The sequence below is a fragment of the Rattus norvegicus genome, chromosome 4, assembly GCF_036323735.1.
Source record: "Rattus norvegicus strain BN/NHsdMcwi chromosome 4, GRCr8, whole genome shotgun sequence".
Lineage (NCBI taxonomy): Eukaryota > Metazoa > Chordata > Mammalia > Rodentia > Muridae > Rattus > Rattus norvegicus.
Genome location: NC_086022.1, coordinates 63,385,687 through 63,411,404, shown reverse-complemented (window position 1 = coordinate 63,411,404; position 25,718 = coordinate 63,385,687). Strand labels below are relative to the sequence as shown.

At 41.3% G+C, this 25,718-nt stretch overlaps 1 protein-coding gene across 1 annotated transcript in view; it reads right to left on the bottom strand.

The window, feature by feature from the left end:
- Positions 1 to 25,718, bottom strand: part of Exoc4 (exocyst complex component 4) — a 776,646-nt gene that overhangs the window by 140,137 nt on the left and 610,791 nt on the right. The window contains 1 exon segment of the mRNA NM_053875.1: positions 3,188 to 3,343. Coding sequence (NP_446327.1) covers positions 3,188 to 3,343 — 156 coding nt within the window.

Below are 25,718 nucleotides of genomic sequence, written 5' to 3'. Positions count from 1 at the left end.
TGAAAAAAAAAGCATGAAGACCAGTAAATGTATTAAAATGCACAAGAAATTGCTCGGCATCATCTAAGAGAAAAGCGTACTAAATGCCATCAAATTACCTCAGCACACATAAAGGAACAGCTGACGGACAGACGGAAGATATCCAGCCTTTGTGACACACAGGCCAACAGGAACTCGGAGAGAGCACTGTGAGGAAGGAACTTCTAGGCACACTTTCTTTTTTTTAAATTTTTAAAAGACATTTTAAGTTATGTGTATGTATGTATTTTGTGTGGGGCTATGTGTGGATTAGGTACCTGTAGAGGCCAGAATAAGATTTCAAATCCTCTGGAACTGGAGGTACAGGGAGTGGGTGCCGGGAACAAAACTTAGGTACTGTGTAAGATCAGTCTGTGTGCTCAATGTTTGGGCCATTGTTTACAGCTCCTTAGGAACACTTTTGAAAACTGATAAGGTGACCCATCGAAATTTGCACACACTATTACCTAGCAATTCAAGTCCTAACATATGCCAAATAGAAATGTACATATATCTCACCAACACTTAGTGTCTTACAGTTTTTCAATTTTAAGAGCTAAGATCAAGAAAAATTTATCTACTTTCAGAGAAAATAAGACATGTAGGATGTGAATACAGTTACATTTATGAACAGTAAATACTTACTATCTGTATGAGTTACTTTCTGTGATAAAATACCACGACCAACACATGGAAGGAAGTTTATGTTGGCTATGGCTCTAGAGGGAGAATTCATGATGGCAGGGAAGGGTAGTGGGAAACCATAAACATGAAGCAGAGGGTGAACTGAAAGGGGGCAATGCTATGTGCTCTTAAAGCCTGTTCCCAGGCTGCACCTTCCTTCTAAACCTCCCCAAACAAGGCCACCAACTGGGGACCACGTATTCAAATACCCAAGTAAATGGAGCACATTCAAACCACCACATTATCTAGAGTTTCCATCTACATTCTGTCAGACACCAGCCTATTGTTTGTTGGATCATAAATTGAAAGTGAAACCAATTGCCACTAACTTAAAAATTATTTATTCTTGCAAATCAAAACAACCCTGAGATTTCACCTCACACCAGTGAGAATGGCTAAGATCAAAAACTCAGGTGACAGCAGATGCTGGCGAGGATGCGGAGAAAGAGGAACACTCCTCCATTGTTGGTGGGATTGCAGACTGGTACAACCATTCTGGAAATCAGTCTGGAAGTTCCTCAGAAAATTGGACATTGAACTGCCTGAGGATCCAGCTATACCTCTCTTGGGCATATACCCAAAAGATGCCCCAACATATAAAAGAGACACGTGCTCCACTATGTTCATCGCAGCCTTATTTATAATAGCCAGAAGCTGGAAAGAACCCAGATGCCCTTCAACAGAGGAATGGATACAGAAAATGTGGTACATCTACACAATGGAATATTACTCAGCTATCAAAAACAATGAGTTTATGAAATTCGTAGGCAAATGGTTGGAACTGGAAAATATCATCCTGAGTAAGCTAACCCAATCACAGAAAGACATACATGGTATGCACTCATTGATAAGTGTCTATTAGCCCAAATGCTTGAATTACCCTAGATGCCTAGAACAAATGAAACTCAAGACGGATGATCAAAATGTGAATGCTTCACTCCTTCTTAAAAGGGGAACAAGAATACCCTTGGCAGGGAAGAGAGAGGCAAAGATTAAAACAGAGACTGAAGGAACACCCATTCAGAGCCTGCCCCACATGTGGCCCATACATATACAGCCACCCAATTAGACAAGATGGATCATGCAAAGAAGTGCAGACCGACAGGAGCCGGATGTAGATTGCTCCTGAGAGACACAGCCAGAATACAGCAAATACAGAGGCGAATGCCAGCAGCAAACCACTGAACTGAGAATAGGACCCCCGTTGAAGGAATCAGAGAAAGAACTGGAAGAGCTTGAAGGGGCTCGAGACCCCATATGGACAACAATGCCAAGCAACCAGAGCGTCCAGGGACTAAGCCACTACCTAAAGACTATACATGGACTGACCCTGGACTCTGACCTCATAGGTAGCAATGAATATCCTAGTAAGAGCACCAGTGGAAGGGGAAGCCCTGGGTCCTGCTAAGACTGAACCCCCAGTGAACTAGATTGTTGGGGGGAGGGCGGCAATGGGGGGAGGGTTGGGAGGGGAACACCCATAAAGAAGGGGAGGGGGAGGGATTAGGGGGATGTTTGCCCGGAAACCGGGAAAGGGAATAACACTCGAAATGTATATAAGAAATACTCAAGTTAATAATAAAAAAAATCAAAAAAATAAAAAAAATTATTTATTCTTAATTTTGGTCTTTCTTTCTTCTTCCTCTTTCTCCTTCCTCCCCTCTCTTTTTCTTTCTGACCCTGGGTCATATGGTCAGACCAGCATGGAATTTACTATGCACTAAAAGGTAATGAATTCCTGCACTCTTCCCTATCTTTTGAGTGCTGGATTTCAGTTAGGCTTCACTACCTCTTGGTCTTTTCTTTTTAAAAATGCTTTTATTTTATCATACCATCTACTTCTTCACTTGCATAAACAAAAGATAGTAAGAATGAACCTAATTCTGATGTGATAAAATATATTTTACAGAGGTCTAGAGTTACATAAGTGAAAACAGTTTACAGTTGCAAGCCAGTTGTAAAAAACAAAACAAAGTGCAGCTTCATCAGATTCCACGGCTTAAATACATTGTACAAAGTCAAATGCTGAGTGATAAAGTTAAAAGTCAAAACAAGCAGGAAACAGTGGGAACAATATAGTCTGTGTGAACGAATGTGGAAGTCATAGACCATGCTTGCAATGCTGTGACGTAGACATATTCTGAGCAGTTTATCTTACTCTAAGTTTGTCAAGGACAGGGTCAGTAAAGCTTTTCTGAATGAATGAATGCGTGAGTGAACAAATGACTGTATTGTAGCTGTATAATCTGAGACATATTAGCCCAACTTGGCCATGCTTCAGATTGGATTCACAAGTCTTCCTTGCTGACTTTTGAGCCCAAGGTACACTTGGATGGGAAAGGAGAAGGGTGTGTGTGTGTTGGAGTTTTCAAGTTCAAGTAATTGTCTTTTGATCTTTAGATTCAACATTTCATTTAAGAAAGGCTTTGTTGAGTATATGGGTTTCCTCCCTACGTCTAGCATACATTAGAAAGTAGGCATTTACCTTATGAAGTCTTCCTCCTCCTCTCTCTTAGGCCTTAGCTGTTTGGGCTGAGCCATGTTAGTCCAGTTCGGCAGTGATTTCAAGAGTCTGCTGATATCATCATCTTTTGCCCAAGATGCACTGATGACAAGTTTCTCTTCTGATTGGACAATGCCTCTGAAAACGGCCACAAAGAAATGCACGTTAGCGTCATATACAGTGAGTGGTTTCATCTCCTGCTGCATAGGATGTTATGTCATCTCTCACAACAGTACACTTCCTGTGTCAGAGCAGCAGTGTCCATTCATAGGTCACAGGGCTGAAATGCCACTCCCTGATTTTACTCTCAGTTTCCAACTTATCGGACATATGAGCTGATTATGTTATCACAATATTATCATTATACCCTAAGCTTATATTGATCGTCCATCTTATAACTGTTACTTATAGTGAACACAAATGTGCAGGAGTTTGGGTTGGGCTTTTCAAGAAATGTTCAAACAACAGAGAGTAGTGCAATAATACTTTTAAAATGCTGTTTGAATGGAGCAGCATTGGTGGCTGACGGATGTCCTAAGCGTTACTACAGACTGTCCTCTAACTTTCTGTTTGTGCTACCATTAGTTCTTCTTGAAGGTAGCTTTTGTGCGATGGACACTCCTCTATTCAAAGCTAACCACCATCATAAAGAAAGCCTGTGTCCCAAATGTCAGGCAGGAAAAGCCGTCAATGATAGCAAACTCCACCGGGCTTTGACTAGTGACCTGGACTTGACAGGCTTCTAGTCCTTTAATAGGGCCCATGGGTTCACTATTAATGCTGCCCTTACTAGAATGTACCTGAAAAGTCACCTTAAATGTTCAATTTCAACTTAATTAAAAAGCCCATCTTTCTACCCAACATTTCTGCCACCATAGCTGATTTTAAGGGTCTAAAGATTCTCATCAGCAGTACTTCCTAACAGAAGTGACATTTACTTATGGAATGTTAATGAACTGGACCTTCTTCTGACGATGACCAAGTCTCCGTCTCTGGAGGCTTCCCACGTCACAGGCAAGGCTATATTCAGGTGCTAAGAATTACACCATACATTTTCAAATAAATATAAATGGTACCTATAAGGAAAGAGGCTTGACTCAACAGACAGTTCAATAAGCATAGACAAGAAACGATGAGGCCGACAAATCTTTACTCATTGCAGCCTGACCATGGTTTCATATTGCAATAATACTGCCCTGACTCTTTTTTCAAAAGCTAGAAGAGGAGAACTATGGGAGATTGCTAGCATTTTTCTAGGTCGCTTCAAGCAAATGTGGTCTGAGAGAAACTGGTCTGAGATATAACCTAAGGACAGCAGCGTCTTCTTCCTGTTCTTTCACAGGAGTGTCATGGGCGTCCCTTAGGCTTGCTTCTCTTTTTATTCCCTTGCATTTTCTTACAATCCCGCTTTTATAATCTTATACTTGCAAATCTTACAGTATGATATCATTCAGACTTATAACACCTGTTGCAGCAAGCCCTCAATGTTCTTGGGCTCTCTGAAAATGTGTCTCTGTGAGGGTCATTTAAAACCTTTGTCTTATAGATCCCCATTGCTTACCTCTCCATCCTCTCTGTCTCACAGAGCACGCAGGGCACATTACACACTTAAAACGATCTCTTCAGCAGGTGTATCCAAATATATAATATATGAGTATTACTCAAATACATCTTCATTCGTTTCTAGTTACCCCTCCATTTAGACTCTTGAGAATCCTACATTATTCCTGCTTATTCCTTTTATATTTTACACATTTCTCACCATAGTGCATTTGCTTAGTTAGTTTCCTAAATAATGCATAAATGATTTTTCTTCCTTGTCCCAGAATTCCTATCATCCAAAGTTCTACTGTTCTCTTTAAAAACATTCCAGCAAATGATCGCGCTGAGAGCCTGAGTTTCCTGGTTGCACTCGTGGCTGAAACCCGCCCTTGTATTAAGTTCTTACAGAAGAAGCCTTCACCTTTTGTTGTAGACAGTGCTATCATCTCTTCCTTTTTTGCCTCTCCCTGTGTGCTGACACCTTTCTGGTCCCTTCAGTGTCAGTCTTTACTTGTTTCTGGGGTTTTAATTACTTCTTCATTCAGGGACTCCGGAGAAGACTTTTTGAGTTTGATAACCAATTAGAAGTATTTTTAAAGCTAAAGAAGACTTCTCTCCCATTTTGTATATGTTAGGAGCAGGAAAAGGGCTTCCTAAATCTATTTAATCTATTTTTGACAGGTAGTTAACACTTAGTCTTAAGCCAACTGGTCCTCAAGCCAACATTCCAGTGATGTTGATCTACTCTATGGGCTCGTCTTAATCTTTGACTGTTCTGAGGCTTGTAATATTTAAATCCCCCTCTCTTTTCTACTTCTGCTTTTTTCTTTTTACATCAATCCTCCTGGTCCTACTCTTGTCACCTGAACCCACTTGGGAGCCAATGTGATGGCTTTTCTCCTGGGGTGAGTCCCACAGGCCTGTGCATTTCACACTTGGGCAATCTGGTCTTCTGGCCAGACTGATGACTCCTTCATTCAAATCTCCAGGGAAGCATCAATTCTCACTCTTGTTCTTATATTTGAAAGCTTAACTAGAGAGCTCTTAATGGACAGTTTCACCAGCATTTCAAAGTAAAATGAATCAAAAGGAATTCCGTCATTTCCCTTTCTCCTTCCCACTAGACACCTGGCATCCCTTATTCTAGCCATCCTATAATTCAATTGGGAATACAGTCTTCTTTTTTTTTTTTTTTTTTTTTTTTTTTTTTTTTTTTTTTTAAACTAGGACTTTCTCTTTATTCCTGTCCTTTAGAAACAATGAAAAAACACATGGCGAAGTTCCATTGTACATGCTTATGTGTTTTCTTTTTTTTTTTTTTTTTTTTTTTTTTATTAACTTGAGTATTTCTTATATACATTTCGAGTGTTATTCCCTTTCCCGGTTTCCGGGCAAACATCCCCCTCCCCCCTCCCCTTCCTTATGGGTGTTCCCCTCCCAACCCTCCCCCCATTGCCGCCCTCCCCCCATAGACTAGTTCACTGTGGGTTCAATCTTAGCAGGACCCAGGGCTTCCCCTTCCACTGGTGCTCTTACTAGGATATTCATTGCTACCTATGGGGTCAGAGTCCAGGGTCAGTCCATGTATAGTCTTTAGGTAGTGGCTTAGTCCCTGGAAGCTCTGGTTGCTTGGCATTGTTGTACTTTTGGGGTCTCGAGCCCCTTCAAGCTCTTCCAGTTCTTTCTCTGATTCCTTCAATAGGGGACCTATTCTCAGTTCAGTGGTTTGCTGCTGGCATTCGCCTCTATATTTGCTGTATTCTGGCTGTGTCTCTCAGGAGCGATCTACATCCGGCTCCTGTCGGTCTGCACTTCTTTGCTTCATCCATCTTGTCTAATTGGGTGGCTGTATATGTATGGGCCACATGTGGGGCAGGCTCTGAATGGGTGTTCCTTCAGTCTCTGTTTTAATCTTTGCCTCTCCCTTCCCTGCCAAGGGTATTCTTTTTCCTCATTTAAAGAAGGAGTGAAGCATTCACATTTTGATCATCCGTCTTGAGTTTCGTTTGTTCTAGGGATCTAGGGTAGGGAATACAGTCTTCTTAATCACCAACAGTGACCACATCCTGTCAATTCTGTCTTTTTAATATCTTCAGAATAGTTATTTCCTTTCCAGATTCACTGCCATTAATTGGCATTTAAGCCCTAATCATTTCTTGTGTGGACTTGGCAGTGACTTGGTACCTGGGCTTCTTGCCTGGAGTTCTGAGAAGAGTCATCTCTGTAAATAAGATACAGTGAGGAAAGAGTCCTTTAAAGATTCCTGCATGTAGAACAGAACCAGACAGCAGTGTGTGAACATTACCTGTGCAGCAACAGCTCTTTTGTCCCTATTTCATTAACTCCAGGTCATTCTCCTGTGGAAGTTAGCCATATATTTCATCTAGAAGGACAGGTCTAGCGATTTAAAGTGGGTATTAGGTTTCAAACCTGGGACAAATGGCTGAAGTACCCATTTAACACACCAAAGCAGACACTGGTTCCTAGGTTTTCCCTGCATCCCTCAGTCCCTACCTGTTACAGGGTCCTCCTGGCTGGCACTCCCATCCCAACCCTAAACTTCTCTAGCCCAGCACTCTGGGCTGGTCTTCCCTATATAATCAAACCATTTTGGTTACTGGCTATCTTTGTACCTTTGGACCTCCTGGCTGCTTCCCCTGGTTTCCCTGTTCTTCTCTTCTCTCACCGATCTCTGCACCATGGCCCAGCTAAGTCTGGTCATGTCCACTCTGGACTCTCCCAGATGTTCTGTCTCTGCCTCTGGTTGTGCTTCCCCACGTACCTATAATAATCTTTCTCCTCCACCATACCTAGGAGCAGTCATGTCCTTTCCTCCCTCCCCGCCTTTCTTTTCTTCCTTCCTTCCTTCCTTCCTTCCTTCCTTCCTTCCTTCCTTCTTCCCTCCCTTCCTTCCTTCCTTCCTTCCTTCCTTCCTTCCTCCCTCCCTCCCTCCGTCCCTCCCTCCCTCCCTCCTTTCCTTCCTTCCCTACTCAGTGGAATGTATTGTTTCTCCCATTTTTATCTACCACATCCTCTTTGTATGTTTTTACTTATCAAAGGTTACTTTGGTTCCTTCTTTCCTATTTATGTGTGTGTGTGTGTGTGTGTGTGTGTGTGTGTGTGTGTGTGTGTGTCCAACTCTGCCTATGCTAGAGGTTTTTGGCCTTTACTGGACACTAGAATCACTTAAGGGAGCTCTTAAATCAAACCAAACCAAACCAAACCAAACCAAACCAAACCAAACCAAATCAAACCAAATAAAAAACTGGATGCACAGGCCATACCTAAGACTACCAAATCAGAATTTGGGTCAGGGAGTAGCATGAAGTATACAATCTGTAAATTTCTTAGGTTATCCAAACCATATGCCAAGCAATAAATATCTCTCCTCATTGCTGCTTTGTTTTGTTTTGTTTTGTTTTGTTTTTACCCTCCCTCCCCTCCTTTGTTCTCCCTCTCTCTGTGTCTGTGTCTCTCCTCTCAACAGAGGAAAAGTCCTCCCACAGAAAACAAGTGAAGCTGGAGCAACTGTTGACAAGCCTGGCCCTGCATTCTGTCCTCCTAGGTGGTCTATTGTGTGGAAAGCCTCCTCAAGACTTTGGTTTTTCTAGGAGGAGTTTGCTGACTATGACAGCACGTGGTGAGAAGACACAAAGCTTTTATAAGGTCTGCCTACCAGGCAGTTAGCACCTCATTGTTTACAGTGAGGTTGGCAGATTATGGCCTGTGGGTACCACCTGCCCACCAGTTTGCCACTTTATGTTCTAGAAGCCATCTAAAGTTAGCTGCTTTAAACGGATTCTAAAAGAATTAAAGAATAATACTTTGTAATGTTGGCAAGTTATATAAAGTAAATGTCAGTGTCATAGCAGAAGGAACCTCGGCTGAAGGGTTCTTGTCCCTTTAGAGCCCCATTACAGGTCAAATGCTGCTTTGTAAGTTAGAAAGCTCAAGCTGAACTTACTTCTTAAATCCTGAGCCAAAGCTAGCCTGTCCCAGGGTTCAGGAAAGTGATCGAGCCCATACCTGTGAGACAGTACTATACATTTCAGAGTGGGTATAACTACAATATTCTATTTTAGTACTTCATGAAACAAAAGAAACACTAGCTAAGGTATTCACTGTGTTAAAGGTACCCAGACAAATTACTTAGGTCCCTTAAAAACACTGCTATGCTTAAAAAGCTCAACAGTATATTATTATTTGATATTATTTTATTAAGAAATGATACTGGTAATTAATCAAAATGTTAATATAAAGTGCTCTCAGTAGATAGTATATTAATTTATATTGGAATAAAGATAAAGCCAAAAAAAAAAAAAAACCCCAGTTCTAAATAAACTAACCTGAAATACTGACTTCCTGTAGGAAATAATTACCCTAGAGGAAAATTTTCATTCAAATGGCAACATATCTAAACAGCTTCAAAAAAGGATCCCAACATTCCCCAAAATAATTCTGTAGGAGGAATGGGGTTAATCATTCCACCCAGAACCATAATCTACCAATTAATTCACAGCTCAATGGATAACAGACAGAGCCATCTGTTTAACTATTTGTACCCTTCCCAGAGGGAAGAGGAAAATAGGCGTGTCTCTTGAAACAGGTGATGGGTTGCCATGAGAAAGTCTACCCTCAAGACGTGGCTGAGTGGATTTCATTCAGAAAACATCTGCTGATGTCAACTGGCTTCCTCCCTGGAACAGTTGGGAGGTGCAAGTGTGTACAGTCCCCAGACACAGCTGGGTGCTGAGGCCTTCCCTGGGTAAACAACCAGGGGCGGGTGGGGATAATTGGATTCAACTGTTTTGTGACAGCTAGGGCATGATGCTTACTTCCCCAGACTGAACCTTTCAGATACTTCGAAAGCTGGAAGCCAAGCTGCCGTGAGTCCAGTTTATAGACTAGGAATGTCTGAGTGTACATCAGACCAAACTAGTGTGTGGTGCCTAACAAACACGTAATAGTGACAGCGAGGGGAGCAGACCAACAGTTCTACAATGCTGGCATTTGATAGGTTCTGGGAGAGCAGATGTCACTCTCGGCAGGGGTCCTCCAGTGGACAGCTCCAAATCTACGGTAACACAAGCCTGGTAAAACTCAGTGGGTCACCAAGCAAAGCCAACAGACACGAATGTGAGCGAGGGATTTTTGGGAGTAAGTGTGGGGGAGTTGATATGGATGGGGGAGGGTGGAGGTTGAGTGATCAGTGTGCCCTACATACCAAGTATCTAAGAATAAATACAGTTAACTGTAAAAAGAAAAGGAGATGGGGAAGAGAAAGATGAAAAGAAGGAAGAGAATAATAATAAGATGGGCCACAATTCTTTGGAAAAGACAGAAATCCACGTGGGCCTTTATAGGCGGGCGTGCCTTAGTTGAGGTTATTATTGCTGTGATGGCACACCACGACCAAAGGCAACTTGGAGAGAAAAGGGTTTATTTCACTCAGTTTCATAGAGTAGGCAAGTATCCAAAGGAGTGAGGACAGGAGCCTGAGGCAGGAGTGATGCAGAAGCCACGGAGGGATGCTTACTGTCTTGCTCCCCACGGCTTGCTCAGCCTGATTTCTTTCTTTCTCTCTTTCTTTCTTCCTTTCTCTCTCTCTCTCTCTCTCTCTCTCTCTCTCTCTCTCTCTCTCTTTCTTTCTTTCTTTCTTTCAATAATAAATACTTTTTATAACGTTTCTTATTCAAGGGGTTGGGGATACAGCTCAGTTGGAAGAATGCTTGCCTAGTTTTCAGGAAACCCTAGGTTCCATCTGCAGCACTACCTAACTCCAGGCCTGGTAACACTTGCCTGTTATCACAGCACCAAGGAAGCAAAAGCAACACTAGAAGTTCAGGATTATTCCCTGCTATAATATCAATATCAGTCAAAATAAAGCTTCAAGCCAACAGTCAAACTCCTCAAAGCCTAAAGTGGAACAAAATAGTAGTCACTTCTTTGCCACAGTCCTTCTACTATTCAAATGCAGTCTTTATTACACAGCAAGTCTTCTCAACCCGATAGAACAGTGAGCTCCAGGCCCCAGAAAGGCTTCTTTGTTATCTTCAGTTGCGTCCATCATGGCTTCTACAGTACTGTTCTACAGGACTTGAGGTTGTGTTTAAACTGTTCAGGACAGCACCTGCTGCCACTTGTGCACTGAGTGCTAGAAGGGCTGGTGGTGTGATTGAGGAACTGAGTTTTGAAGCTGGCGACAACCACACTGAACAACTCAGCCATGCTTTCACATCCCTTCTCCCTATTGATCATTCTTCCTTAGAATGCATTCATGCTTGTCAGCATCCCTCAGATGCCCGGTACCTACAGAGTAACAATAGGACTTTTAGAATAAAGACGTATTTGGCAGCACCTGGATAATATTTCTGTTCTCCAAAATGGATTTTTTAAGCTTCCTTGAAGTATAAATATTAGAGATCACCAGAACTAGTATTTTATCAGAAATCATATTCACTTTGTATAACTATATATTTTAACCACTATAGAATTTGATACTTGTTTGTGCCCAGCAGTATAGGTACTCCAGATTTTCATGTTCGAACCTGTTCCAAAGTAGTCTACAACCAACCTTCTCAACTCTGTGGTATTTACAGACGTGGCAGCACTACTGACTGACCTGCAGGTGCTCCTTTACAGTTTGCAAGGCACTTTTGTATCCAATGTATTTAATCTGATCCTGACATTAGCCTTGTAAAGTAGACAAGATGTGAATCAGCCTGCTTTCTTACAGAACCAAGGGTCACTGGCCAAAGGGTGGCCCCACCCACAATCCTCTGGACCCTCCCCCACCACTCATGGATTAAGAAAATGCCTACAGGTTATCTTATATAGAAGCATTTTCTCAACTGAGGCTCCCTCCTCTCTGATAGCTCTAGCGTATGTCAAGCTGACACAAAACCAACACAGGGTGACATAAAGCCACACAGGGTGACTAAAGCCACACAGGGTGACATAAAGCCACACAGGGTGGCTACTTCTTCCAGAAGACACCATTGCATGCAGGCCATGGAAACAGGTAAAGGGGCTCCAGGGAAGGAGGGCTTGGATTTGAGTATCTGCAAAGGTAGTAACTCTTGGAGATAATTTAAGAACAATCCTCAAATAGCTAAGTTTGCAAGATAATGTTCATAATTGACATTTTAAGAAAAAGAATTATATTGTAGCATAGGCAGCAGGGCAAAATGAATGTGAAATGTGCTTCAACTGTCAGTGTTCAGATTTTTCCTTTGGCAAACAAATTTAAGTACATTCTATGTTTGAATATCCTTAATATGTTTATTGAAGAACAGACTAAACTTAACTTTCCATGTCTTCTTATTGCACTTAGGTAAAATCCAAACCTCTAGTTTAAGATCCTTTATCAATCCTGGTTATACACTAAAATTCCAGGAAAACTTTTAGTGATATCCACTAAGTTCAGTCAGAAGCTGGGCCCAGAAGTACTTAACAGCATTCTATGGTGCAGCCAGAAACACCTGTAGGAGGAACTGAGCCAAGCAGGCCCAGTCACAATGCTGGCACATGAACCACTGACACTTCCTCCTGGAGCCAACCTAGAATCTGCTGGGATGGCTAGAGACCTCTGACACTGGATTAGGAAATGGAGCAAGCCAGTGAGAGGGAGACAGCACCACATCTGGCTACTTGAGATGCCAATGAGATGCTGGGGGCGGGGTGTAAAGGTTTGCCCAGTTCCTGCAATAAACAAGTCTGCTTTTGCCATTTGCCTGACCCCAGAGTCTGTGTCACTGACTCTGTCTTCTTACCTCCACCCCTAAGGATCTTGGTTGGGGTCATAAACAACAGAAGCCGGGACCCCTGCTCCCATCTGTTTCTTCATACTTTTGTCTCTGCCCGGTGTGTTCTTTCCCCTTCTTCCCATCCTTCTCAATCGAATCCAAGCATCACATCCCCAGTGGGGTCTTATTGCTCCTTACCCAGAAAACATGTTTTAAAAAAATCCTTCTATTACCAAAATCCACTTTTCTTCTTTGTCACATGATCATTATTTGTCTCCTTCCATTAGAATGAAAAGGCTTGATTGCCTAACCGATTAATTTCTTGAAGTTTAGCCTGCAGTAAACCCCTGCATATACAATTTTTATATTCTCAGTTGACAAACTATAATTGTAAACACAGAATACAAAGTAATGTTATGATTCATGAATATAACATGAAGCAAACTATCACATCCACCATCAAGGACATCATTTTTCTGAGGAGTGCATGTGAAGCTTAGTCGTTATCATTTACTAGATTCCCCACAGTGTGCAATACACTCCAACAAGGGTAGGGAAGCCTTACTTTTCTTCTAATTGAGGCTGTGTGCTGGTTATCATCACTACTCTGACTTCTCCAACGACCATCTGGTGACTACCATTCCACCCTCTTCTCCTAGACTTGAGGAAATGTCTCTGTGCCTGGCGTATTGTACTCAGTATAGTATTTGTCTATCCCATCTGTGTTGTCATAAATGGCAAATTTCTATTTAAAAGGCTAAATAGAAACCCCTTGTGGATGTGCACCACATTTTCTTTTCCATTCATCTGTTGATGGACACTTGGGCTGATTCCATAGCTTGGCTATGTAAACAGTGTTTTATTGAACAAGGGACTGCAGACATCTTTTTGACATACTAATTTTAACTAGGGGAGTAAACATCCAGAAGTGGGATTGTTAGATACAATTTTATGTGTAGTTTTTGATTAGCTCCATTTTGCTTTTTCCACAAGACAAGATGAGTTATACTCTTGGCAACAAGGTATAGGTGATCTCTTCTTTCTACATACCAACTAGCAGCTAAGTTTTGACTTTTTGGTAACAGCCATAATAACTAGTATGAGGAGATATTCTATTATTTTAAATTTGCACTTATTAAATAGTGATTCTAAAAATATCTGTTGGCCATTTATACATCTTTTGGGAAATTATGATTCACCCCTCTTAGTAGCTTTTATTTTGTTTTGTTGTATTTGGTACAGGATTTGAACCTAGGGCCTTTAACAAGCTAAGTATACACCCATATTGAACCATCACACTCTTTATCTGCTGCTAATGAGATCTGTTGTTTGGTTATTGTTATTGTTTTTAAATATGGAGCTAAGTTTCCTACATGGTTTTCTACCAACTACTAATGAAATGTATGGCTTGGAAATACTTTCTCCCACGTGTAGGTTGGCTCCTCACTCCTTAATTTCAGTGTGCAGAACTTTTTGTAAATGTATTCTCATTTGTCTTTTTTTTTTTTTTTTTTTTGCTTTCATTTTTCCTACTTTGGAGTAGGAAAATCTAAAAACTAATCTGGAAAACCTCTTTGCTATAGCAGCGCCACGGAGCTGTGGTCTGTATGCTGTGGCTTTGTGTGTCACGTGAAGGGTTTGACCACCTGCACTGTATGTGGTGTGGATCCAGCACCTCCTCTGCTATGCACGCTTCTCCCACACCACACCGCTGGAGACAGTCGTATCCTCCCAATATGAATTCTTGGCACTTGTGTCAAAACTCAATTAACTGCATACGCATGAGTGCATTTCTGGGCTCTCAATTCTTTTCTTTTGGTCAATGAGTCTGTTTTTATGTCAGCACTGTGGTGTTTTAATTACTATCACTTTGTAGCTTAGATTGAAATCAGGTAGAGCAATGTTTCCAGTTTTGTTCTTTTAGCTCGTGAATATCTTGGTTATTTTTGGTTTTACTTTTATATTTCCACATGAATTTGAGGTTTAAAAAATATTTCTACAAAAATATATAGTAAGGGCTGGGACTATATATACAAAAATATATCGGAGCACTCACATATGGGTGTGAACTCCAAGACTTAAATAGGTGGATTCCAGAAACTCGCTGGCTTGCCAGGGAAGCCAAAATGGTGAGCTTTCAGGGTCAGCGAGAGACCCTGTCTCCAGGCAATAGGTGGAGGATACAGATGAAAACAAGGACATCTTATTCGACATCCATGACCATGGGTGAATGAATTAACACACTCATTTACACATAGCAAACAACGCACACACACAGACACACCAACACTTGGATTTTGAAAGGCATTGCACTGAATCTGTATGTTACTTTGGGTAGTAAGGCCATTTTGTCATTTTCACAAAATGAATCCTTTCCACCAACGTGGGTTATTACACCAGTCATTTGTGCCGTCTCCCTTTTCTCCCATTCACACTACCCCATTTGTTCTGTTCAGTTGGTAGGGTTTTCATCTCCTCGGTTACATGGATTCCTAAGTGTTCTTTGTAGTCTTTGTAAATGGACTGTCCCCCCGATTCACTTTCATTATGCTCATTCTGGGCATACGGAAGCGTGGCAGATTTCTGTTCTCTGCGACCTTACTGGATTCTCTTAGTGGTCTAGTGGTTTGTACTGGTAGGCTCTTCAGGGTCTATTGTCTGTCAGTGTCACTGACCATGCCATTAGCAGAATGCAGCAATTTTACTTTTTCCTGTTCTTTCTTTCTTTTGCTTATTTGCCCAGCATCTCATCCTGCCTGGATCTTTGAGGAAAGGATTTTAATTTTTACCACTGTATATAATGGTAACTGTGGATTTACTGTATATGGCTTTAACTGTGTTAAGGCATATTCCATCCACAACACAGCTATTGTATTTTCAAAAAGAAGGAACCTGAATTTCGTCAAACATTCTCTTTGCATCTAATGAGGTGGTCACATGGCTTTTGTCCTCTGCTCTGTTATTATGATGCATCATAATTATTGATTTATGGATGCTGATGTGTCTCTGCATTCCGGGGATAAACCCCATTCAACCATGGGGAATGGTCCTTTTAATGTACTGCTGAATTTGATTTGCTAGTACTCTGTTGAGAAATCTTATATCTGTTAAAAAGGTTGGCCTGTAGTTTTCCTATCATATGATATCCTTGCCTAGCTTTGGTACTAGGGCCTTGGTAACTGCTGAATTAAAAAAAGTAACTGATTTAATGATGGAATGATATATTTACAGTATAAGCACCAAGGACACAACAGAAGGCATAAAAATATCTTTCCTGTGACATCAGCAAATATAAACAATGTTACTAATGAATGTAGAAATAAGCAAATGTGCTAACACAGTAGTTATTGCAGTCTAAGCACCGTTCTTTACACACATGCTAAACCTTGTTTTCTTGTGTGTTCATGTAGGTATGTGTGTGAGTGTGGTATGGTATGTCTATGTATGGTGTGAGTATAGTATATGTATACATGTGTGAGTGTGAATGTGTGTATATGTGTGAGATATGTGTCTGGGGTATATATGTGTAAGTGTGGTGTATATGCTTGTGTGTATGTATTATACATGTATGTGTGTGTGTTTTATTTGTATGTGAATGCATGTCTCTTTGTGTGGTCTGTGCATGTATTTATGTGTGAGTGTGGTATGTGTATGTGAGAGTATGGTGTCTGTGAGTATATATGTGTATGTGTAGTGTTTAGTGTAATGTATGATTATTGTAGCATGTGAGGGTGCATGCCTGTGTGTGCACTCATGGAGACCTGTTTCTTATTGAACCTGGGCATAGGCCACAGCAAGACCTAGAGATTTTCCTATCTCTGTTCTTGTCTTCTCCAGTACTGGGGTTATAGATATATGTGTGGTCATGTCTGACTTTTTCCCTGGGTTTTGGGATCTTCATGAAAGTCTTTATTCTAGAATATCAAACACTCTTGCTCACTGAGTTATCTCTCCAGCCACATTCATTATTGACACAACAATTATGGTGGACAGGTTCATCACTTCTATTTGGTAGATGAAACACCTGGGCATAGAGGTTAGAGAACCTGCCCTGGTCAGCTGACTGTTGGGACAGGTCTAAGTCAGGCCTGCTGCTGGTCTTCTGGAGCCTGAACTGCTTAGAACGGTGTAGATCCTCTAAGCACCTGAAGCATTTCTAGGTTTCCCATCACTTTTTTTGACTCCATTGTTTCTTATTTGGACTTTAAAGTCAGTCAGCGTTAGCTTCTAATGCACGCACTACAACTCTGTGCCCTTCGCCACATTATTAACCTTTCTGAACCTGTGTTTTCATGGGTAAGGTAAGGAGAATCCAATTTAATAGAATTGTTGTGAGTGACTAGATAAGCTAATGACTTATAAAGTCCTCTGCACTGTGACTATGCACTTTATTTATTTCCACTCAGACCAGGTTCTTATTACTGTGTATCAAGGTTACTGCAATAGGCTCCTATCTGATCATAGAAGGCTGAGCCAGGCAAGAGAAATGAGATTTGCTGCTTCCTACTGAATCTATAGGACAAATGGTTAGGGGTCAAAAGATGCAGGCTAGAGCAGCTGGCATGGTAAGTAAAGTGAAGGGGTTCATCTGATCAATAACCGTGAGTACCTGGGCTATGGAATATGTTATTCTGGTTCTTGGAGATAATTATGTGCAAAAAGTCATAGTAAATTCCTTCTAGAAGCTGACAGTTCAGACAGTGATTTCTAACCAGTAACATACATGACAACCGCTTTTAAAAGTACAGTTGCTTAGTGGACCTAATGTGGGAAACCTAATGTCTTAATATTTCCCCTAATAACTTCTATGTTAATGTACACTTGAAGAATGATGTTATGAAAAGGAAAACACACACATCACTAAATGATAAAATAAAAACAAGTAATGTAACTCCAATGGGGTAACTTTAGAAGCATATTAAAAAAGTTCACCTGACCTACCCTTTCTAAGAAGCAAATACTATATATTTTATAACATTCACTTATATATATTTTATTGTTAATAAAACTGTGTGTGATGGCTTAAATAATAATGGTTCCTGTAGACTCATATTTTTGAATACTTGGTCGTCAGTTGGTGGAATTGTTTGGGAAGGATTAAGAGATGTGGCCTTGTTGAAGAGGTATGTCACTGGGGGTAGTTTTAAATGATTCATGCCATTCCTGGTGTGCCCACTCTGCCTCCTGCTTGCTGTTTGGGACACGAGATGCCAGATGGTCCTATCACCATGCCATTGTTCCACTATCATGGACTCTAATGCTCTGAAACTGTAAGCACATTAAACGCTGTCGTTTGTAAGTTACTTTGGTCATGGTATTTTATCAAAGCAAACAGAAGAATAACCAATACACTGCGTGTTAGAGCTGCATGAGCCAAGCAGGTGGGAGAGACAGTCTGCACAGACCGAGGAGGATTAGAGATGGGTGGTCCTGTGCTGAGGGTTCACAACTTTGTTTTGATTTTTTTGTTGTTGGTTATTTTTTGTTTATATTTCATTAGGTTGGAAAAGCTCAAGGCAAACTCGATTCTATTCTCAATCCTACAGATTATGCAGGGGTAGTGAAGTACTTTCTGAGTCTGAAGGCATCCATGAATGTCCATTTCATTTTGCTGGTCAACACAATGGATGTTATAACTGTTCTTGGACCATGCTGTCCACCTCACCATATAGGAGTCAAGTAGTACTAGGACACAAAATGGGAAAATGTCAAACTTCCCTTCGTTACCTGTCTGCAGTCCGGTGCTTGTTACTATTTACTCACTTTCCCGCATGCATCCATTCATCCCTTCTGCTTTACTGCAAGTTGTTCTTCCCATTCAGTAGTGAAGACTTCCTCATTTATTCAACAAACATGCCAAGGGGCCAACAAGGTATCATCCCCGAGCTGGATCTGTTGTCAGCATCCTTTACCAAGTGTGCCCCTTAGCACTCTGGAGTGCTTGGGATCAAAGCCAGGGCCCTTTGCATGCTAGTCAAGTTCTGCAGCAGTTCACTGAGTCCATGTTCAGCTTGCAAGTGTGTCATGTTGCAAAGGTGTCTTCATAATTTAGCATGATTTCTGGCTCCTTTAGGAAGACGCAGTGAACGGCTGAAAGGTGAGTCCCCAGCTGCTCATAACCCTCAGTAGTTTGCTGGGTCTGATATCAATGGGACTTCTGAGTTTACAGCAGAGGTTTTATTTGTGTTTTCTACCAGGTTCAACATTATGGTAGAGTGTGTGTGTGTGTGTGTGTGTGTGTGTGTGTGTGTGTGCACTCTACCAGCCACTGGAGAAAAATTAATGAACTGATACTAAATTAGAATGAAGAGAAACTTTAGAAAACTGTGACTTCCAAGCATTAAATGACTCTTCGAGGACAGATGGAATTGCTGGTTGAATCTCAGGGCAAAGAGGACAAACATGGGGAGAGAGCATTTGGCTTGGAGGTAGCAGAGTAATAGACAGACTGTCTGATTGGTAACATAGCACATTTCAGAACTCACAACTAAGTTTACTTGAAGCTCCAAGGGGTGTGACTAATTAAGGAAAACACTTCTAGTTCTTCTTTCCCATGTACGGAACATCTGTATCCCAAGCACGTGTCATGACATCATTCCAGAGCAGTCTTTCTCTTGAGCACTGTGCTCACACGAGTGAGATGTCCCTGACCTTTCCTCAGAGCTTTAAACCCACGGCTCTGCTCAGGTTCTCTGGAGAGCTCAGAAGACAACTGACTCTCGGCAGAGGGCGTTGTGAGCTTAGGGATTTGACAGCTCCGGTGCTAGATCTGCTGAGAATCATGTGGGAGAAGTCAGACTGCAATGGTTCCCTGCTTCCTCCCTCCTGCCCTCCCTACTGTGGTAGCATTTTAGATGATTTGAATTGTACACGGCTTTCTATTTAAGTCAGTCATTTGCTGGCAGCAAAACTAGAACATTTCCTGTTTTCCCTCTCACTGTAATCAGGATTTGGTTGTCCAAATTAGGACTGCCCTAATTACTCCGCAGCAGGTGCCAATCCGGGGGAGGGCAACAGACTGGAAGAGAGGAAGTAAGGACACTGCATCTTCAGAGCCACTCAAGAAGAAAACACTCATTCCCAAACCCCGAAAAACCTGAGTAAGTCACAGAAACACACTCCATGCGGGTGTGTGTGGAGAACATACACACATGGCCATGTAAAACAAGTATAAAGATTTTTTTTTTTTTACGTAGCTGCCTTCAAAGGTTTATAGATTTGCTTTCTCCAATCATAGATGAACTAAAGTTAGACCCATAATTCAGGAGCTGTGTGCATTATTCCTAGGAAACCATGTGCATGAAATAATCTGACAGTGGGAAAGAAGAAGTGGATATCATTCTGGAGGTTTTGTCTCTGTTCCTCTCCCCCCACGTGTGTGTGTGTGTGTGTGTGTGTGTGTGTGTGTGTGTGTGTGTGTGTGTGTGTTAGTTTGTTTCCACAGCAGGTCAGTCTCTTAGACAAAAGAATCAAGATACTTTTTTAGGAGTGCCATAGACTAAGAACCCAAAGCAATGACTGTGTTCTAAAAGAAATAGGACATTGGCTTAGGAGGTCAAGTGCTGCCAAGCCCGATGACCTGATGTCTTTTAGTTAGGATTCCTACTGCTGCTATGAAACACCATGACCAAAAAGCAAGTTGGGGAAAAAAGGGTTTATTTGGCTTACACTTCCACATCATAACAGAAAAAAGTCGGGACAGGAACTTAAACAGGGCTGCAGCCAGGAGGCAGAAGCTGATGCAGAGGCCATGGAGGGCTGCTGCTTACTGGCTTGCTTCCCCTGGCTTACTCAGCCTCTTTTCTTACAGAACCCAGGGCCACCATCCCAGGAGAGGCACCACAGTGGTCTGGGCCCTCCCTACCAACCACTAATTAAAAAAATGCTCTACAGGCTTGCCCACATCCCCTTCCTTTGGAAGCATTTTCTTAATTGAGGCTCCCTACTCTTGGATGACTTTAGCTTGACATAAAAGTAGCCAGAACAACAGAGTTTCAGCTTGGGAACTCACAGGGTTGAAGGAAAAGAACTGATCCCATAAGTTGTCGTCTGATGATGATATGAGTACCACAGTATATGCACATGTGTATACCATCCCCCACAGTTAATAAATATGATACATAGTAGATGGTGCGCACAGGTGTCTTGGGAACTATAAATGCAGAGGAATAACTGAATCCCTAATCATAAGAGTTCAAATGAACAAAACTATTCTCATTTCTCCCTAAAACCAACCACTCTGCCTGTGTGTAAGATCCCACCCTTACCTATTTCTTTCCCAATACAACTTCAGAGTCTCCCTTTGTTTCATATACCAACAACTTTCTCTCTCTACCAGATGGTTTTTAAATATAGAGATGTAAGCATTCCTCTTTGGAAATGACACACCAAGTATAACAAACCTCCATGTGATCTTGGCTCTCTAGCAACCACCACGTTCCTGTTGCCCTTTGTAGTGGCACTATCTGCAAATTAGTGCTTAGCTTATATTTATACTTTCTCTATCTATATTTTCCTTTCTCATCTATCCCACTCTGGTTAGTAGCCTAGTACCCTACAAGAACAGCTCATGTGAAGGCTACCAGCAACCCACTGGGCAAAAGACACCACTCAGTGCACACTGACCAGACCCAGCATCTCACCCAGCTCATCTCTGCATCCTTTGCTTGGTTCCACATTACATTTTTCCCTGTTTCACTGGCTGTTGCTTCTCGGTCCCTTTGACACTTACTCTGCATTTGGTAAACTTGTTAGGTGTAGGCTTTTGTCATCTATGCCCTGGCCATCTATGCTTACCCCAAGGAGGTTTCATCAAGTACCATAGCTTCAAATACCACGCCCACCTACCTCTCTCCAGCAGGAGCTCTCTCCTTTCGATGACTACAGCCAAGTGCCTCCTTCCCGTGCCCATGTGAATATCTTCTGACCCTTCAAATTTACATCCCTGTCTACTTGCTCCTGGATCTGCAATATTCTTTTCCTTAGTAGGACTTTATTCGGAATTTAAAAGTAAAAGATGAGAGGACTGGGGTGACAAACAGAATATTATCCATGTTGAATGCATACATTGTCTTGGGTAGATGCTGAAGGGGGAGCTGCATCAAGAGCTTAGGCTTTGCATGCACAGTGGCACAAGCCTATAGTACTTTGGAGGATGAAGCAGGGGGCTCTTCCTAGGCTACACATTAAGTTCCACAACTGTCTCTACAACTAACACTAAAAAAACCAAAAGCCAACAAACCAATCAAATAAAAAAAAAACTCACAAAATTAAAAGTACAAGGCCAGGGTGAGAAGCACCTGAAAGAAAAATGTTTCTGAAAAGGCAGAGGCTGACAAATAGGGGCTGTTGTGGGCCAGACAGGGACTGACCACCATCATCAATATCGCAGCCGAGCAGGCTGGGCTGCATTTCATTTGGTGAGAAGCTGGTAAAGCTTGGTCTTTCCAGAACACGTCCCCCTCCCCTTGTTAGGAAAGGGGGTTAGGGCGGAGAGGCTGTGTGCTGTCTGAAGTCATGTAGTGAGTAGGTACAAACTGGCACTCACACTGGCTCTAGGGCCTGCTCCTGAGCCAAAGTGGGGCCCCATCTACAAACAATGTATAACACGTACACGCTCACCTGGCAAGGCTGGCAGAAGAGGAAGCACTAAGTTTTCAACTTACACTGTTTATTGGTTGTTTTCCTATAAAGAAGGCAAGCTCAAGAGGCATGAGACTTAGAGGTTAGTTCAGAATTTCTGATGACAGAATGAGGATGCAAAAATACCTCAATAGACCCAGATGAGGAGTTAAAAATAACATCCCATGCAATGGGTGGGTGTGAGATTTGAATCTATGTTTAGAAAGTTACCACAGTCGAAAGGAGAAAGAAGCTTTCACCCTTGTTTCTCTTAAACCCTTCCCTGGCCTCCCCAGACATCAGTGGCCTGGCTGCACAGATCTTACCTCTCCATTTCCCCAACTTCATCCCTAACAAGCAAGCTCTTATCTCCCCAATCCACCCCAACAAAAAGCAGAAGAGAGACCTCCCTGCACCGGCTACTCCCCTCTACCTTCAATCCATACTGCCTAACTTTAAAACAAGAACCCCCGAGCCTGTACTCCAGAGTCCCCGGCTTGCCCACACTCATTCACCTGCTCTTCCCGTTCTAATCTCCCAACCACTTGGATGTTGCCACAGATCCATCCTACCCTGCTTAAGCTTCTCTGTTTCAATCATGTTCATTCCTCTTCAAACCCATTCACATCCTTCTGGAATCCTTGCCTGCCCTGGCATATTAGGAATGTAATCCTGTGGCCTGGCCCGTCCATGCTTCACTGTGTTTCTTCTCACAACCGATACTGTGGTGTATCATTCCATTTCCTTGGCACACACTACTTTCTCTACTTTCTGTGATTGACTAACTCTACATGCACACACACACACACACACACACACACACACACACACACACACACACACACACAGAGTGTGAATCATGGTGGAGGCCCTGTGAAGCACCACCCAGTGCAACGACAGGATACAAAAACAACTGGGGCTAGCCTTGGCTCCTAAAGAGGACATGTGATGATGCTGTTTTATCATGCAGAACACACCTCAGTGACCAGTCTAGGCTTGGGGGAGTCTTTTTTAAGATGGATAATATTAGGCCAATGACAATGGAGAGTAACGACTGGGATGGTTTAGACCCAAAGCTTATTAGATACAGGAAATGTCCCACAATGGACCATAATGAACTGGAAATGAACCACAATAACTATCTTCACAAATATGCAAGATTTTTTTTAATAAAACAACTATTTTCACAACTATGAAGATTTTCATATAATTATCTTCATAAAAATGCGATATTTTCATATGGAAGGAATAAAAAGGATTTCACTCTAATAAAAAGAAGCGGCATTTGAGTATGTGTTTTCAAAAGGAATTGTGTTAGCCTGGTCTCAAGATGTTTCTCTGTTTCTTGGTTCAAGATGCAAACTGCTGGCTTCACTGGGCACTTCTGCTTTGATAGAAAAACCTTTGTAAGAGGCTCTCAGCAATGAGAGCACCTCGTCTTGGACCAGAGCCCCAGATGTGAGCCGGAATAAACTTTCTCATTACGCAGGGTAAGTGTCCAAACCACAGTAGTGCCCCAAGCCTGACTAATACACACTGGCTTCCAGTCCACAACGATGAGAGGAAATGAAGAGGGTACCACACCCTGGGAACGTAAGACTTTCCTGTCACTAAGCGACAATGCTGTAAAGTACCGATCAGTAGAATTGAGCCTGTAGAACTAATGACTTCTTTATAGGTTATTTACTGTAATGCGACTGTAAGTAAAAGCCATCAGCACTGTTTTGCTGAGAAATTATTTTGTGATTTTTAGACATATGTATATTTAAAAAAATCTTTAAACTAATGGTGGTTCCACAGAGACATAAACTAGATGTCATTAAAACATTATTTTAAAATATTTCATTGCTTAAAATTGAAGCTTCAACGTTTAAAATGTTTTAAAATTCTCATTTGGTAGGTGACACATTGGTAAAACACTTAGGAATTTATTTCCCCAAAAATAGAACACCCTTGCAGTGAGTCAGAAATTCCAATTTCAAACAAATATGTTAGGTCAGTGGCTTCGGCAACTTGTGTACTCACTAAAATAATTTGTAAAACTACAGTCTCCTCTCCACATATTAAAGCTGACATACAGTTGTTTTTGGTATGAATGTAAATACTTGCAAAAGTCAGGCCTTTTGGCATATCATAAATAAATACATTTGTAAAAATCACTTTTTTAAATGTTTCAAAGATTAGGAACAGAAATATCACGTTTTCTTTTAGATGCAGAATCTTTACAATTTAAATCCTGATACGTAGAGGGTAAAAAGGTGGTTACTTGAGTTGTGGGTGGGGTGGAAAAGGGGGTGTTTGCTCAAGGACATAACCTCCATTAAATTCAACATATTTTAAAAATTTGGCTGGGAATGGTGGCTCATGTCCTTAATCCCAACATTCTATAAACAGAGGCAGGTGATCTCTGAGTTTGAGGCCAGCCTAGTCTACAGAGTTGAGTTCCAGGACAGCAAGGCTACCCAAAGGAACACTACCTTGAAAAACCGAACCAAATCAAACCAACATCTCCTGCCCACAATTTGCTTAATAGATTTTAAATATTCACATCACACACATTAAAAACTTATATGAGGTGACAGATATATGAATTAGTTGATTTAATCAATACATATTTAAATCTCATTGTTTCCTAAGTAGCTTTAATTACTACTTTTAAAGTAAAAATAAAAAAAAAAAACCCAGCACTTTTATTGTTGAGAATAGTTTGTGCTATCCTGGGTTTTTTGATATTCCAAATGAATTTGCAAATTGATCTTTCTAATTCTAGGAAGAATTGAGTTGGAATTTTGATGGGGATTGCATTGAATCTGTAGCTTGACTTCGAAAAGATAGTCATTTTACTATATTAATCTGCCAGTCTGTGAGCATGGGAGATCTTTTCATCTTCTGAGATCTTTGATTTCTTTCTTCAGAGACTTGAAGTTCTTGTCATACAGATCTTTCACTTGCTTGGTGAGAGCCACACCAAGGTATTTTATATTATTTGTGACTATTATGAAGGGAGTCATTTCCCTAATTTCTTTTTCAACCTGTTTATCCTTTGAGTAGAGGAAGGCTACAGATTTGTTTAAGTTAATTTTATATCCAGCCACTTTGCTGAAATTGTTTATCAGGTTTAGGAGTTCTCTGTTGGATTTTTTGGGGTCATTTAAATAGACTATCATATCATCTGTAAATAATGATATTTTGACTTCTTCCTTTCCAATTTGTATCCCTTTGACCTCCTTTTGTTTTCAGATTGCTCTGGCTAGGACTTCGAGTACTATATTGAATAAGTAGGGAGAGAGTGGTCAGCCTTGTCTAGTCACTGATTTTAGTGGGATTGCTTCAAGTTTCTCTCTATTGAGTTTAATGTTGGTTACTGGTTTGCTGTATATTGCTTTTACTATGTTAAGGTATGGGCCTTGAATTCCTGATGTTTACAAGACTTTTAACATGAAGGGGTGTTGAATTTTGTCAAATGCTTTCTTAGCATCTAATGAGATGATCATGTGGTGTCTTTCTTTGAGTTTGTTTATACAGTGGATTACATTGATGGATTTCTGTATATCGAACCATCCCTGCTTCTTCCCTGGGATGAAGCCAACTTGATCGTGGTAGAT